Raw genomic sequence first — 13,679 nt, forward strand, 5'->3', positions numbered from 1 at the left:
ATGAAGACATGAATTTATACTTGTTTGCTTATCAACAACCTGAAAGTTGCATGCATACATAAGAACTGCTGTGAAAGTTTCATGCATACATAAGAACTGCTGTGAAAGTTTCATGCATATATAAGAGCTGTTGTGAAAGTTTCATGTATATGTAAGAACTTCTGTGAAAGTTTCATGCATATATAAGAACTGCTGTGAAAGTTTCATGCATACATAAGAACTGCTGTGAAGGTTTCATGCATATATAAGAACTGCTGTGAAAGTTTCATGCATATGTAAGAACTTCTGTGAAAGTTTCATGCATATATAAGAACTGTTGTGAAAGTTGCATGCATATATAATAACTGCTGTGAAAGTTTCATGCATATATAAGAACTTCTGTGAAAGTTTCATGCATATATAAGAACTGCTGTGAAAGTTTCATGCATATATAATAACTGCTGTGAAAGTTTCATGCATATATAAGAACTGCTGTGAAAGTTGCGTGCATATATAAGAACTGCTGTGAAAGTTTCGTGAGTATATAAGAAGTGCTGTAAAGGTTTCATGCATATATAAGAACTTCTGGAAATGCTGAGAAAGAACAAAAGATTTGTACTTATTAAAATCGCGTCACTTGTCGGCATTTTCTGGCATATACTTTAAACTTCTGCCAGCATGCAAAGGTTTATAGGCTAGCTCTTTTATCTTTCAGAATATCACTACTTCCGTCAAGGCCTCACCTCTAGAAGAACCTACTTCTCTCCAGAAAGTGTTGGTGAGTCAATTTGCTTGTTGTTTTATTTTTTTAAATTTTTACTTTTACAGTGATCAGTATCTAGTTAATAGTGATATGGTTGTCTTTTCATGGTGAACTCTTAAATGGAGCTGTCTCCTTCTAGTTTTAATGCCAAAAGAACTGTCGTCATTTATCACTGTTGAGAATGCCAGACAATCTGATATCTCATGATTTAAAGGTTTTTCTTTTGCATTCACATTATAGCTACAATGCTCGTTTACAATTTATTATAGCTACAATGCTCGTTTACAATTTATTATAGCTACAATGCTCGTTTACAATTTATTTCACAATTTGATCTATTTTATACTAAATAAACCTTATATTAAATAACAAATTGAAAAAATCACAGGTCAGTTGTAATTTTTGTTAATTATTGCTATACGGTTTTAGGAATTCAACATACAAAATCAAATTAAAAATATATAAATTTTAACAAATAAAAATAACTTTTCACACAAAAATTGAAAATGTTTTGTGCCTTGAATCAAAGCGATATGTGTTCTTAGATACTTTTCTGAAAGGAAAGTAGTTTGTAAAGCAGGTTCATTATATATTAAACTAAGACATTCTTGTGTAATGCTTTAAACCTGACAACTGTTTGCAGCTGACTACGTCTGCACAGATGTTGGGAAAATTGTAACTCCAAATGATGATGCGAATGTACAATTCATGGCTCGTATGGGAGGCTGCTCTGAGTCGTACAAAGTGGAAGAGCTCAGCACATCGTTCTGCTGCAAGGAAGGATTAACCGCTAAAACTTATACAAGCCTTCCCTGTGACCAGTACAATCCTCCGGATGCCGTTGCTGGCTAAGCTAACGGTCTCATGGTCTCACCCGATGTCGATACTAACCTTTGTTTCCGGATGTTTCTGTTGGCCATTTGCTTTTCTCAAACTTTTATGGTTAATGTGTTCTTCCTAATTCTTAAACCTATTTAGTTGTCAATTATAAATGCGAAGAGATTTTCACTGCCAGCTCTGATCATAAATCACTTTTAATTTTCTTGATTGACTTATAATTATTGTCATAGAAAGGGATGAATTCTAGTAACAGGCTTATAAATGTAAACTAAATCTAAACTGTAGGAAATGTATAAAATGCTCTATTGGTTAAGTTGGGCCAGTAAAATTTTAGCTTACATAATTGCTTGTACGGACCAATGCAATATGGGTTTACCTAATAAGATGGATGGATGCGCTGCAGGTAAATGGGAGACATTTTCATAGGTGAATAGGTTATGCGTACACAAGATGTGAGCACAAGCCGCCATCTGTAATTGAACCGTGAGTGATCTGTGAGTAAGCTGAGAGCTGTAAGGCTCTAACTGCAACATATCTTGTTCAGCACTAGTACAATATAAGGCTTTAACTGTAACATATATCTGGCTCAGCACTAGTACAAAATAAGGCTCTAACTGTAACATATATCTGGTTCAGCCCTAGCACAATATAAGGCCCTAACTGTAACATATATCTTGTTCAGCACTAGTACAATATAAGGCTTTAACTGTAACATATATCTGGCTCAGCACTAGTACAAAATAAGGCTCTAACTGTAACATATATCTGGTTCAGCCCTAGCACAATATAAGGCCCTAACTGTAACATATATCGTGTTCAGCACTAGTACAAAATAAGGCTCTAACTGTAACATATCTTGTTCAGCACTAGTACAGATTAAGGCTCTAGGTGTAACCTATCTTGTTCAGCACTAGTGCAGAATAAGATTCTAACTGCAACTTATTTCGTTTGGCACTAGTACAGATTAAGGCTTTAACTGCAACCTATCTTGTTCAGCACTAGTACAGAATAAGACTCTAACTGCAATCTATTTTGTTCGGCACTAGTACAGATTAAGGCTTTAACTGCGACTTATCTTGTTCAGCACTGATACAGATTAAGGCTCTAGCTGCAACCTTTATTTTTCAGCACTAGTACAGAATGAAGATCTAGCTGTAACCTATCTTGTTCAGCACTAGCACAGATTAAGGCTTTAACTGTAACCTATCATGTTCAGCACTAGTACAGAATAAGATTCTAACTGCAACTTATTTCGTTTGGCACTAGTACAGATTAAGGCTTTAACTGCAACCTATCTTGTTCAGCACTAGTACAGATTAAGGCTCTAACTGTAACTCATTTTTAATACCTTACCCCTGGCACATTTACAAGAAACCCCTTTATTTCTTAAAGCTCTATTTTATAGACTTCAAGCATCAAAGGTGATGCATAAAACTACCGTACATCAGCATACATGGTGTTGCTAACCATTTATGAGCATGAAAATATAAGTGATTATACCATCTATGTTATTATAGATCTGCCTGTAGAACTTGCTAGTGATAGGCGAATGTGTTGTGCAGCTCTATACTAGCAGACCTTAAGCTGTTTTTCATTATTCCTCAACAGGCTCGTAATTAATCCAATGAACTTGTATAATAAACAGCATCAATATAATAGTTTACAAAGGCCAGAGCCTAGTATAAGCCCTCCAAGATCTGCCATGATTCACCTCAACGCTGCGGGCAATAGGAGCATCATTCTTTGTTTTATTACCTTTGACCTCTGACCTTTGCTTGGCTGAGCAACATGCTTAGTAATTTCTACTTGTACCTTCAGGAACTTTCTGACTGCTGAATAGTCTAACATATCAGGTAGGTAAAAGTGTATGAACCAACATTTTCCTTGCATTTCATTTATGTTGACAGGTGGCTCAGTGGCTAAATTTAAAGGTTCATTGTCAGCTGTAGTTCGTTTACCAAAGTAACGGCTTGTAACTGCTTTATGATGCTCAAATAAGCCTCGCTTTAGAGGTCTTTAAAGTAAAATGCTTGGCAGCAAACCATCGGCAGGGTTCTGTTCAGTTACCGATTTTAGCATTTAGTCTCTCATAGGTGTATCATGTTGCAACATTTTTCAAATTTATTGCATTGCTTGCACTTAGCATTTGCATTTATTCATTTATCAGAATTTAAAATTATTTTCAAACTAATCCTTGCAAACCTTACAAAATGGTACATTAAAGCGATGATATACAGCCCCCCTGTATATCATTGATATACTGGGGGGCTGTATATCATTGCTTAAAGGCTTACCGTTTACTGCATACAAGCGCACTGTTGTTTTGTAGTTGACGCTTTTCAGGCCATATATAAATATCTAAATTTGTTAGATTAAATCAATATATCTAAATGGTTATGTGAAAGGCTGGAAGTTCGGTAATGTTTTTCCATAGTACTGATGAATAGTTCAACCATCAAAAACTACACTACAATTTATGTTTGGAACTACATGTACTTTACAATAAATATTTGGACTAGTACCTAATTGCATTCAGTCATTTGCGTAGTTAGAGTTACGTCTATGATTATAAGTGAGCCTATTTTTATGACTAAGTTTGGTCACTCAAAGTTGCTTCTATGACTAGGCCTATAAGTGAGGTAATTTTACGACTATAGTGAGGTTACATCTATGACTATAATTGAGGTTACTTTTATGGCTATAAGTGAAGTTAAATCTATGGCTGTAAGTGAGGTCACACTCTTCCATTTCTGTCCACACCCTTCCACCTCTATCCATAGTCTTCCTCTTCTGTCCACAGCCTTCTACCTCTGCCCAATGCCTTCACCTCTGTTTCCATTTTCTCATTGTCCCCAGTCTTTCATCTCTTTGTACAATCATCTACCCGCATCCAAAATCATTCACCACTTTTTCAATCTTTCCCTTCTGTTCTTGCAACGCATTAAGAAATTTCATTTGCCTAACCAAACTAGCCGTCTTATCTTTGTAAAAATTTGATGAGTTTTTTCTACGCACAATAAATTATCCTTTTTTGTCATATGTTATCTTGCTTGCTATGGTTCATTCTTGTTTTATATTTAGAGGTTAACACCGCATCAGCTTTATACTCTGGGATTAATAACATTCCAGCCTGTAAAGTAAAAAATAAAATCAAGATTTCTCTTTGTTCTTTTTCACTAATCTGAAGAAGTCTGCTCAAAAATATATGAAACTCTTTGAAACTATTTTTATGACAGAATAATATGGCTCAACCTTTAAACGTGATGAATGAGTTCATCCAGCCTTTTGCCGCATGAACTCGAAGCTGAATATTACACTCTCCAATGTCAAGAAAAAGGCAAAAACGTTGGGAATCCTATTTTAACAATACTGCTTCCGATTTCTGTCTTCTTTTCTGTCTTCTCAAGACTGCTTTTGCTATAAACTCGTGTCGGCACTAAATATGTTATTCAGTCATTTCTGATGTTTAATAGAAAAGCTATCTTGATTTCTCTGCGATTGTTGATTTGTCAAGAGTATTCGAGGAACAGATATGACATGTCTTGACAGGTTTCCTAGCCTCCGTCCATTAACTCAGATTGTCATGAGCATCGTATTGCTTGTTCAGATATTTATATTATCTTCTTTCTTATACGTTATATTAACGTATAAGAATAGGTGATATAGGTGATTCTTATTCACCAAGTGTGTTTATGCTATGAGTCAGCCTCGGCTGAATGTAAAAGCTTGGACATAATATTTAGAAAGTTATTCGCCGTTTTCAACTTCTGCTCTTACTAAAAATTGCAAAATTTTGCTCTTCACAAAAATTTGAAGCGCGTGTGTCAATAAGCAATGTCTGTACTTTCTGTTACGCTTATGCTAACTTTTACCTTCAAAATTTGAAGCAATTTCCTCTCATCTTTGATGATGTTTTTGTCAGCTAACAGCAATGCCTCGCATCTTAGCTTTGCATAGCAATAGCCTTGCATCTCAATGAAATAATCATATGCCAAAGGACTAGCTAAAGTACCTGTACTAGCTTGTCACTTAATCTAGAACTTAGGGTTTTTAAAATTAGCTAAACAATTTCAAAGCTTCCCAATATTTTGCTAGTCCTGGCAGTCTTTTTAATACACATGCACTTATTTGACTCGGCTATATTGTACCATCATGAAACAAGGCTCTGTTATATCGTACAGACATAAAGCAAGGCATAAAAATACCACATTTCTTTTAAAATTAGAATCTGATTTCAGGTTGATTATATTTTGATTGATTTTAGATGATTAAAAATATTAGAATCTGATAGCATCATGGTGACAGAATCACATTTCCTCTATTCGTAGGAAATTAGGAAACACACTAAGCTTTATTTTATTATATGTTTAAATACCTCTCATAACCTTTAAGAGGCAAATATCTGTTTTGTCTTTTTAACTCAGCACCCTAAACTTGCAAGGACAGCCAAACCCTGTAAGAAACCTTCAAGATTGGAAACTCTTTGAACATGAGAGATATTGCAAAGGCTGCCCGCGCTTATAAAACCACTAATATTAATCTGAGCACCTCTGTGGTCTGTCACTGAGGTTTATGAATGAAGAATTGTATTGTTTGTGATGGAATGATATGACAGCCACAACATGTAAAACAGCATTCATACTAAACACACAATATCCAGTCGCGTTAATGTGTAAGGAAATGAAACGTACATGCTGAGATATAGCCATTAATTTAATATGAGTTTGGCTAGTCAAACTAATAGTGAAAGAATTGTACTTAGTATGTATTTCCTTTCAAGGGAACGCTCTTCAACAAGGATGAGCAAACTGCTGTCAGCTTTAATGCTATGTGGATTGATAATATGCCAGAGCGCATTGGCCCTAGATCGCTATGAAGCTGAGGTGAGTCTCTAGGTAGAAAATGCAAACTTCAGTGTCTTTAAAAGTGACAACTTGCAAGCTGTGAGCCACAGAAGCAGGACCAAGCAATGCTCAATCTATCATCTGCCTGTCTTACGTGGTTCTTTAGAAAGGTTATATGACAGCTTGTAAAACTTCAAAAAAAGTTCATTTTGAAAAAGGCTTACGACAACTAAAGATATATTTATCGTTAGGTAATTTTCCTGTAACATAACTGTTTAACACTCCAGATGTTTGTTCCAGAGTTCAAGAGTTCATTATCAGATTACAACTATTACATTGTCACTGTTATTACTGTTACTACTATTATTACTGTTATTACTGTTACTACTATTATTACTGTTATTACTGTGACTACTATTATTACTGTTATTACTGTTACTACTATTATTACTGTTATTACTGTTATTACTATTATCTGAGTGTTTCCTCATCCAAGCTAAATATCTAAGTAGACGTGCCTACAGAATGTAAACTTATTACTTGTCATTCTATTGCTGCAGACCATATTATATCACTTTTGGAATATTTTGAAACTTCGCAAAGTTTACTTCTAGTAAATTGTTAATTACGCTGTTATTAAGCATTAGCTGTTATTAAGCATTAGCGTTAAGCTCTGCGCTGCCTGAGATATATTTCCTTTCCAATCAGATAGCCAATCAGATAGCCAATCAGATAGCCTGCAGCACGCGTGTAGATTTTCAAAGCCAATTGCTACACTACTTTCCCCAACAACAGTCTATCAACAGTCTATCAACACTTTTTTTTAAGATCAATGCATGCGAAGGGGCCTTTTTAAGTTTCTATTCAGATCAGTATCTAAGAAGCTGATTTTCGAGAGCCAGATGGCGTTTTAAAACTAAATATTATTGACAACCTAGTGGAAGGCAACATATAATGTATATGCAACATATAATGTATATGCATGTGAAAGATGGATGAAATCGACGGAAAAAAGTTAAAACAGACAGTGTTTACTCAGATTAACGGACACAGACACAAAGACAAAAACACAGACACTCATGCGCACACATGCAGACGCCAACACATGCAGACGCTCACACATGCACACATGCAGACACATACACACCTCCGGGCACACACATTGATGCACATTGACACAAACAAACACACACAGACACACATAGACACCTGCGGACACACACACAGACACACAGACACACACGAATGTGTGCACACGAATATATAGACACACACACGGACATACAAATGTGAACACACACATGGACACACACACAAGGACACACACACATGGAAACACACACACATGGACACACACACGCACACACACGCACTCACACACGCACGCACACACACGCCTGCAAATACACAATGACAAGGTGGTATTTATAAACATATATACAAGTGAAGTTGGTAATAGTTTTAATAAAGCCATAGATGCGGCCCTTCTCATAAGGTTGAAGCAGATTGGAAGAAAAATAACAGACATTGTGGAATGCTAGTATTAGCATTAATCTTGCAACAAAAACTTTACAAAGGAAGTACACTGGAGATACTAGTTAAAACTGTTATCTTTTTCATTTCACATTTATAAAAATTACTTGTTATAATGACTTTTCAACATAATTTGTGCATTTTAGAGACTTGTTCTTAATAATTTAATTCATGAAGAAATTTGCACATAAGAACATGTTATAATATTTTAGAGCAGCTGATTTGTCGTTATAAGTTGAACTACTCTCTTTTGTTGCCCTTTTTTAAAACATATTTCCCTCATTTTAAAACATATTTCCCTCATTTTAAAACATATTTCCTTCATTTTAAAACATATTTCCCGGGCTCAACTGAACAATCAGCGGCAGGTAAAATATTCAGCATTCATTATACAAGTACTCCTAAGATTCTTTATTCAGTACAAGCATCGGTTGCAGCATCAATGAGCAAGAACCTCCCACATATTCCAGTAAACTTTAGTCTTTGCATGAAACACTAAGAAGCTCTGTAATGTAAGCTTGCCTTTGAGATTTTGCAATAATTCTAGATTTAGGGTTGAAGTGCACTGACAAGATATTCACTAGTGTTATACAATACGAATTTTTGAGCTTCGAAGTTGTAGTTTTAATCGTAGGAATGAGGACAAATTAATGTTACGCAGGAGTGGTCGGGCAACTCCCAATTGTTCGTAGCTGACGAGTTCACACGCCATGAAGAAATTGTCGCACAACTCCACCTTTATTGTAATAGTCTGTTGCGCTTTTAGCTACACTGGAGCGCATATTTTATATCGGGGCTGGCACTTCTAAAATGCGTCTAAGATCAAATGTCAATCTCAAAGCATGTAGGAAATTTTTATTTTAAGTTCGGAGCTAATACTTTTTATTTCGTAAATAATATTTTTGAAACACATGCGTTAGAAACAGAGCTGCGTAGGGATCCTGTAAGGACGTCACCAATGAAGTCCATGGAAATCCAACCTCCGATTTGTGCACTAATACGAATATTGCTGTTTACATCATAGGCAGTACTTTGTTGTTGATACGATGTTTTCAAAAATACCTCCTTGAAATGGAGGCTTGAATCGCTTCGAAGAATTAAAGATGCGACGTTTTAAACCATTTACATGTTATGAAGATGAAAAATACGACAACAATTTGTAGCGTGTAACGCTAGTGATTGAGTGATCTTGCTTGCAAGTCTACATGTGTTGACACTATGCTTGACGTTAAAGGTTGACTTGCAACAAAATTCACATTACAATTATTTGGTATCAAAAGATTCACCATGTCTTACTCTGCTGTATTGTAGGTGCAAAATATGTGGATATTTGATTACAAACTCCTAAAAGCTCAAAAGCGAACAGTTAATCGCCACCATCACAAAACCGCCATAGCTTAGAATCGCTTTCCCAAATGGCTCAAATGGGACGTAGTTGTGAGAGGTGGCTTTTGTTTACACTTTCACGCAACCTCATTCGTCAAAATATTTTCACAAATATACTTCACGCATTCAATAAAACCATGTCTATTGTTCTTACGCGTCTATTTTATCGTCATTGTAATGCTGTCACTTTTAGCACTGATATCTTATAACTTACCGTAAAAATTCGTTTAATTTTTTAACCTTAGCTCGAAGGAGTACATATCATTGTCTGATAATCATGATGAGCCTGTTGGTCACCTGTGATAATCAAAAATTGCTGCAGAAATTATTTGCGAAGTATTGGGTCACATGATCAGATTACGACTTGACGATTATACCAAGCCGAAACAAAACTGTAAAGTAGCAAGCATCTATATTTGATACGGGGTCTTCGGTAAAACCCGAAGTGTTTGTCATAAACTAGTGCTACGAGCAATTTTATATTGAGCTTTTTGTTGGCCTTTCAATTCACGTGAGAACATCGCGTGACAAAACAATAACCAAATGTAATGACTACGTCAGAGAAAGAGATTCCAATCTACAGTGGCTTTTCGTTTTTGAGCTTTTAAGAGCTTGTAATCACATTTCCACATATTTTGCACCTACAATACAGCAGAGTAAGACATGTTGAATATTTTGATATCAAATAAGTGTAATGTGAATTTTGTTGCGAGTCAACCTTTAAGGCCCGTGCGCACTATTGCTCAAATCAACTTTTAGCTGCGCTAGAAGGATTAGCTGTTTTGACATAATTACCAACAATAAGGTGTACACACTACTAGCAATAACTGTCCGTGACTGCTAAACAACAACCAATAGAAATTACGATTTTGCGTTCTTGATATCACAAGTCCTTTTGTTATATTTACATAAATCTTAGTGGAGTGTAGTTCTTCGCCATGCTTGCCGAATGATATTGACATTGATCTTCACAACTGTTGAAACTAAATCCAACAAATCCAACAAACAGCCAGTCAAGATGCTAACAGTTGCATTCATTGATGTTAAAGTTCAGCACGTTGAAAGTACATCGAAAGTACATTGCATCGTTGCTAGCAACAGTTTTGTTGGGCACTCATCATACAATGATGTCATGGCAGCTAATCATTGCAGCCCATCACACAGCTAAACGCTGATTTGGGGGTTAGTGTGCATGGGTTTTCAATGGACACAGGTATCTGCGCAGGTATCTTATACCTCTAATGATAACAGATGTCTGATACATCTAGTTATAACAGTTATCTGATACATCTAGTGATGACAGGTGTCTGGTACCTTTAGTGATAACAGTTATCTGATACATCTAGTGATAACAGGTGTCTTGTACCTTTAGTGATAACAGTTATCTGATACATCTAGTGATAACAGGTGTCTGGTACCTTTAGTGATAACAGTTATCTGATACATCTAGTGATAACAGGTGTCTCATGCTTTTATAGATAACAGGTCTTTGATGCCCAAGTGCTATCAGGTGTCTCATGCCTCTAGTGATGGCAGATGTGTGATGCCTCTAGTGATAATAGGTGTATGATGCCTCTAGTAATAACAGGTGTCTGATACCTCTAGTGGTTGCAGGTATCTGATCCATCTAGTGATAACAGGTGTTTGATGCTTCTAGTGATAACAGGTGTCTGATGCTTCTAGTGATAGCCGGTATTTGATCCCTTTAGTGATAACAGATGGTTGATGCCTCTAGTGATAGCCGGTATCTGATACATCTAGTGATAACAGGTGTCTGATACCTCTAGTGATAACAGGTGTCTGGTACCTCTAGTGATAGCAGTTATCTGGTACCTCTAGTGATAACAGGTATATGGTACCTCTAGTGATAACAGGTGTCTGGTACCTCTAGTGATAGCAGTTATCTGGTACCTCTAGTGATAGCAGGTATATGGTACCTCTAGTGATAACAGGTGTTTGATGCTGCTAGTGTGCTTTTCAGATCATTTCACAAGGCTAATGGTAGTACTAGAGCCTCGCATTGCCTCGTGTTTTGTCTCCAATGCGCTTCTGTCTGTCGGTTCTGTCTGTCGGTTCAGTCTGTCGATTCAATCTGCCGGTTCAGTATGTCGGTTCAGTCTGTCGGTTCAGTCTGTCGGTTCAGTATGTCAGTTCACTCTGTCAGCTCAGTCTGTCAGTTCAGTCTGCCAGTTCAGTCTGTCGGTTCAGTCTGTCGGTTCTGTCTGTCGGTTCAGTCTGTCGGTTCAGTCCATCAATTCAGTCTGCCGGTTCAGTCTGTCGGTTCTGTCTGTTGGTTCAGTCTGTCGGTTCTGTCAGTTCAGTCTGTCAGTTCAGTCTGTCGGTTTGGTCTGTCGGTTCAGTTTGCTGGTTCAGTCTGTTGGTTCTGTCTTCAGTTCAGTCTGTCGGTTCAGTATGTCAGTTCAGTCTGTCGGTTCTGTCTGTCAGTTCAGTCTGCCAGTTCAGTCTGTCGGTTCTGTCTGTCGGTTCAGTCTATCGGTTCTGTCTGTCGGTTCAGTCTGTCGGTTCAGTCTATCGATTCAGTCTGTCGGTTCAGTCTGTCGGTTCTGTCTGACGGTTCAGTCTGTCGGTTCAGTCTGTCGGTTCAGTCTGTTGGTTCTGTCTGTCGGTTCGGTCTGTCGGTTCGGTCTTTCGGTTTGGTCTGTCTTCAGTCATCGCCGGTTTTGCTGTTGGTAGCATTAACGCTTTTTTCAACATATTCAGAATGCTTACACTTACAGTGTTTAGCACAACAGCCTTTACCTATTTAAACCGTAACTGTCACGTACAACTTTTATCGTATTAATTAGGTAAATCAGACACATTGATTCTGATTTTGTACTCAAAATAAAGATTAGTCCACTAACTTTCAGAGTAATGAAAGATTTTTTACAGCATTTTAATATTGGTCTTGAGAACAGCACGATCAGCACAACAAGCTCTGCCCCTAAATGCGTGACATAACCTAGTTTTTAGGAATGGCAGTTAGGGATGTTTAGACCGATTTAGAATAATAGAGATGATGGGTGTTTTAAAATCCATTGTTATTTAAATTCAGCCTTAAAAATAATCTCAGTCTTTTCTGAAAGGTAGATAAGCAATTTAACATTGCATATTTAAAAATGAGCTCAAAAAAGCGCAATAGCTACGCTAACTTGTGATAAAACAGTGCTTTTTGAGCTCATTTTTCTCGGCGTTCAGCCCATTTAAACATCATGTAACAAGCTACAAGCAATTTTAAATAGTTTATATACCTTTCATAAAAGACTGATATTACTTTACAGGCTGGATTTAGATAATAATGGGTTTTAAGACCTCCATCTCTATTATTCTAAATCGGACTAAACATCCCTAAATTCCGTTCCTGAAAAAGCTAGGTTTCGTCACATATTTATGGGTGGAGCTTGTTATGCCGATTGTGTTGTTTTCGAAACGGATATTGAAACGCTTTAAAAAAGCCTTAATGACTTTGAAGGTTAATAGACCAATCTTTATTTTGAGTACAAAATTGGAATTAGCGTGTCTGATTTACTTAGCAAATACGATAAAAGTTGTACGTGACCGAACACAAGCCGAGCGAGTGTTTGGGAGCTTTATGATAAATGCATATGCGCTCACAACTCCTGAAAATTATTCATCAACGCTGTACCCAAACCCTTGTACCGAAATCTCATCAACAAATTTAACCTTTTATGTTTGGAGTCTTTTAAGTATAATAACGATACAAAACACATATAAACCTATTTAAATATATTACCAAGTCTTTGAAAAGTGTAGACAATATTCTAAAACTTACTCATCTGATTGGATAATACATAACTAGACAGATTAATTTGGCCTAAAATCGCCATTAAAACTTGACAAGCCTTTTTTAATCAAAATTAAGACCGGCCAACGAAAGGCCGATAAAGCAGTGCGACAGAGAGTAGAACTATTAAGTTGCGCGCATTTCACGAGAAAAATGTGCACATTTTACCAGTCTATGGCGTTGTCTAATTGCCGAAGGTTTCTGTAATTAACGTAGAAGTACTGAAAAGTAATCGTTTATTTTTTGCCTATTTTAAAGTTAACCGACATTTTTGACACTTATAATGAGTACTTTGGTATTCCAACTGATATCCAAAGCAGTGAAAGTAAAGGAAATGACGATGATATTTTTCTAACGATTCTTATAAGATTATTACAATATTTAATTATAAGAATAATTATTTGATTTTATAAGATTATTATAAGATTTAATTATAAGAATAATCATTTGAATTTGTAAGATCGAAGTATATAGTGACCGATGGTGTGCAATATGTTACTGTTATTATTTTTCTAAAGATTTTGTTGAT

The 13,679-nt window shown here is 36.3% G+C and overlaps 2 protein-coding genes across 2 annotated transcripts in view; both read left to right on the top strand.

The window, feature by feature from the left end:
• The window catches only part of LOC137394159 (uncharacterized), a 6,067-nt gene extending 4,323 nt beyond the window's left edge, over positions 1–1,744 (top strand). Inside the window, exons 3-4 of the mRNA XM_068080879.1 lie at positions 695–757; positions 1,386–1,744. Coding sequence (XP_067936980.1) covers positions 695–757; positions 1,386–1,594 — 272 coding nt within the window. The 3' untranslated portion in view covers positions 1,595–1,744. The remainder of the gene's footprint in view (positions 1–694; positions 758–1,385) is intronic.
• A 1,640-nt stretch (positions 1,745–3,384) lies between these two features.
• Positions 3,385–13,679, top strand: part of LOC137394670 (matrix metalloproteinase-17-like) — a 30,792-nt gene continuing 20,497 nt past the window's right edge. Inside the window, exons 1-2 of the mRNA XM_068081427.1 lie at positions 3,385–3,435; positions 6,363–6,465. Coding sequence (XP_067937528.1) covers positions 6,382–6,465 — 84 coding nt within the window. The 5' untranslated portion in view covers positions 3,385–3,435; positions 6,363–6,381. The remainder of the gene's footprint in view (positions 3,436–6,362; positions 6,466–13,679) is intronic.

This window comes from Watersipora subatra, chromosome 4 (assembly GCF_963576615.1).
Source record: "Watersipora subatra chromosome 4, tzWatSuba1.1, whole genome shotgun sequence".
NCBI classification, from domain to species: domain Eukaryota; kingdom Metazoa; phylum Bryozoa; class Gymnolaemata; order Cheilostomatida; family Watersiporidae; genus Watersipora; species Watersipora subatra.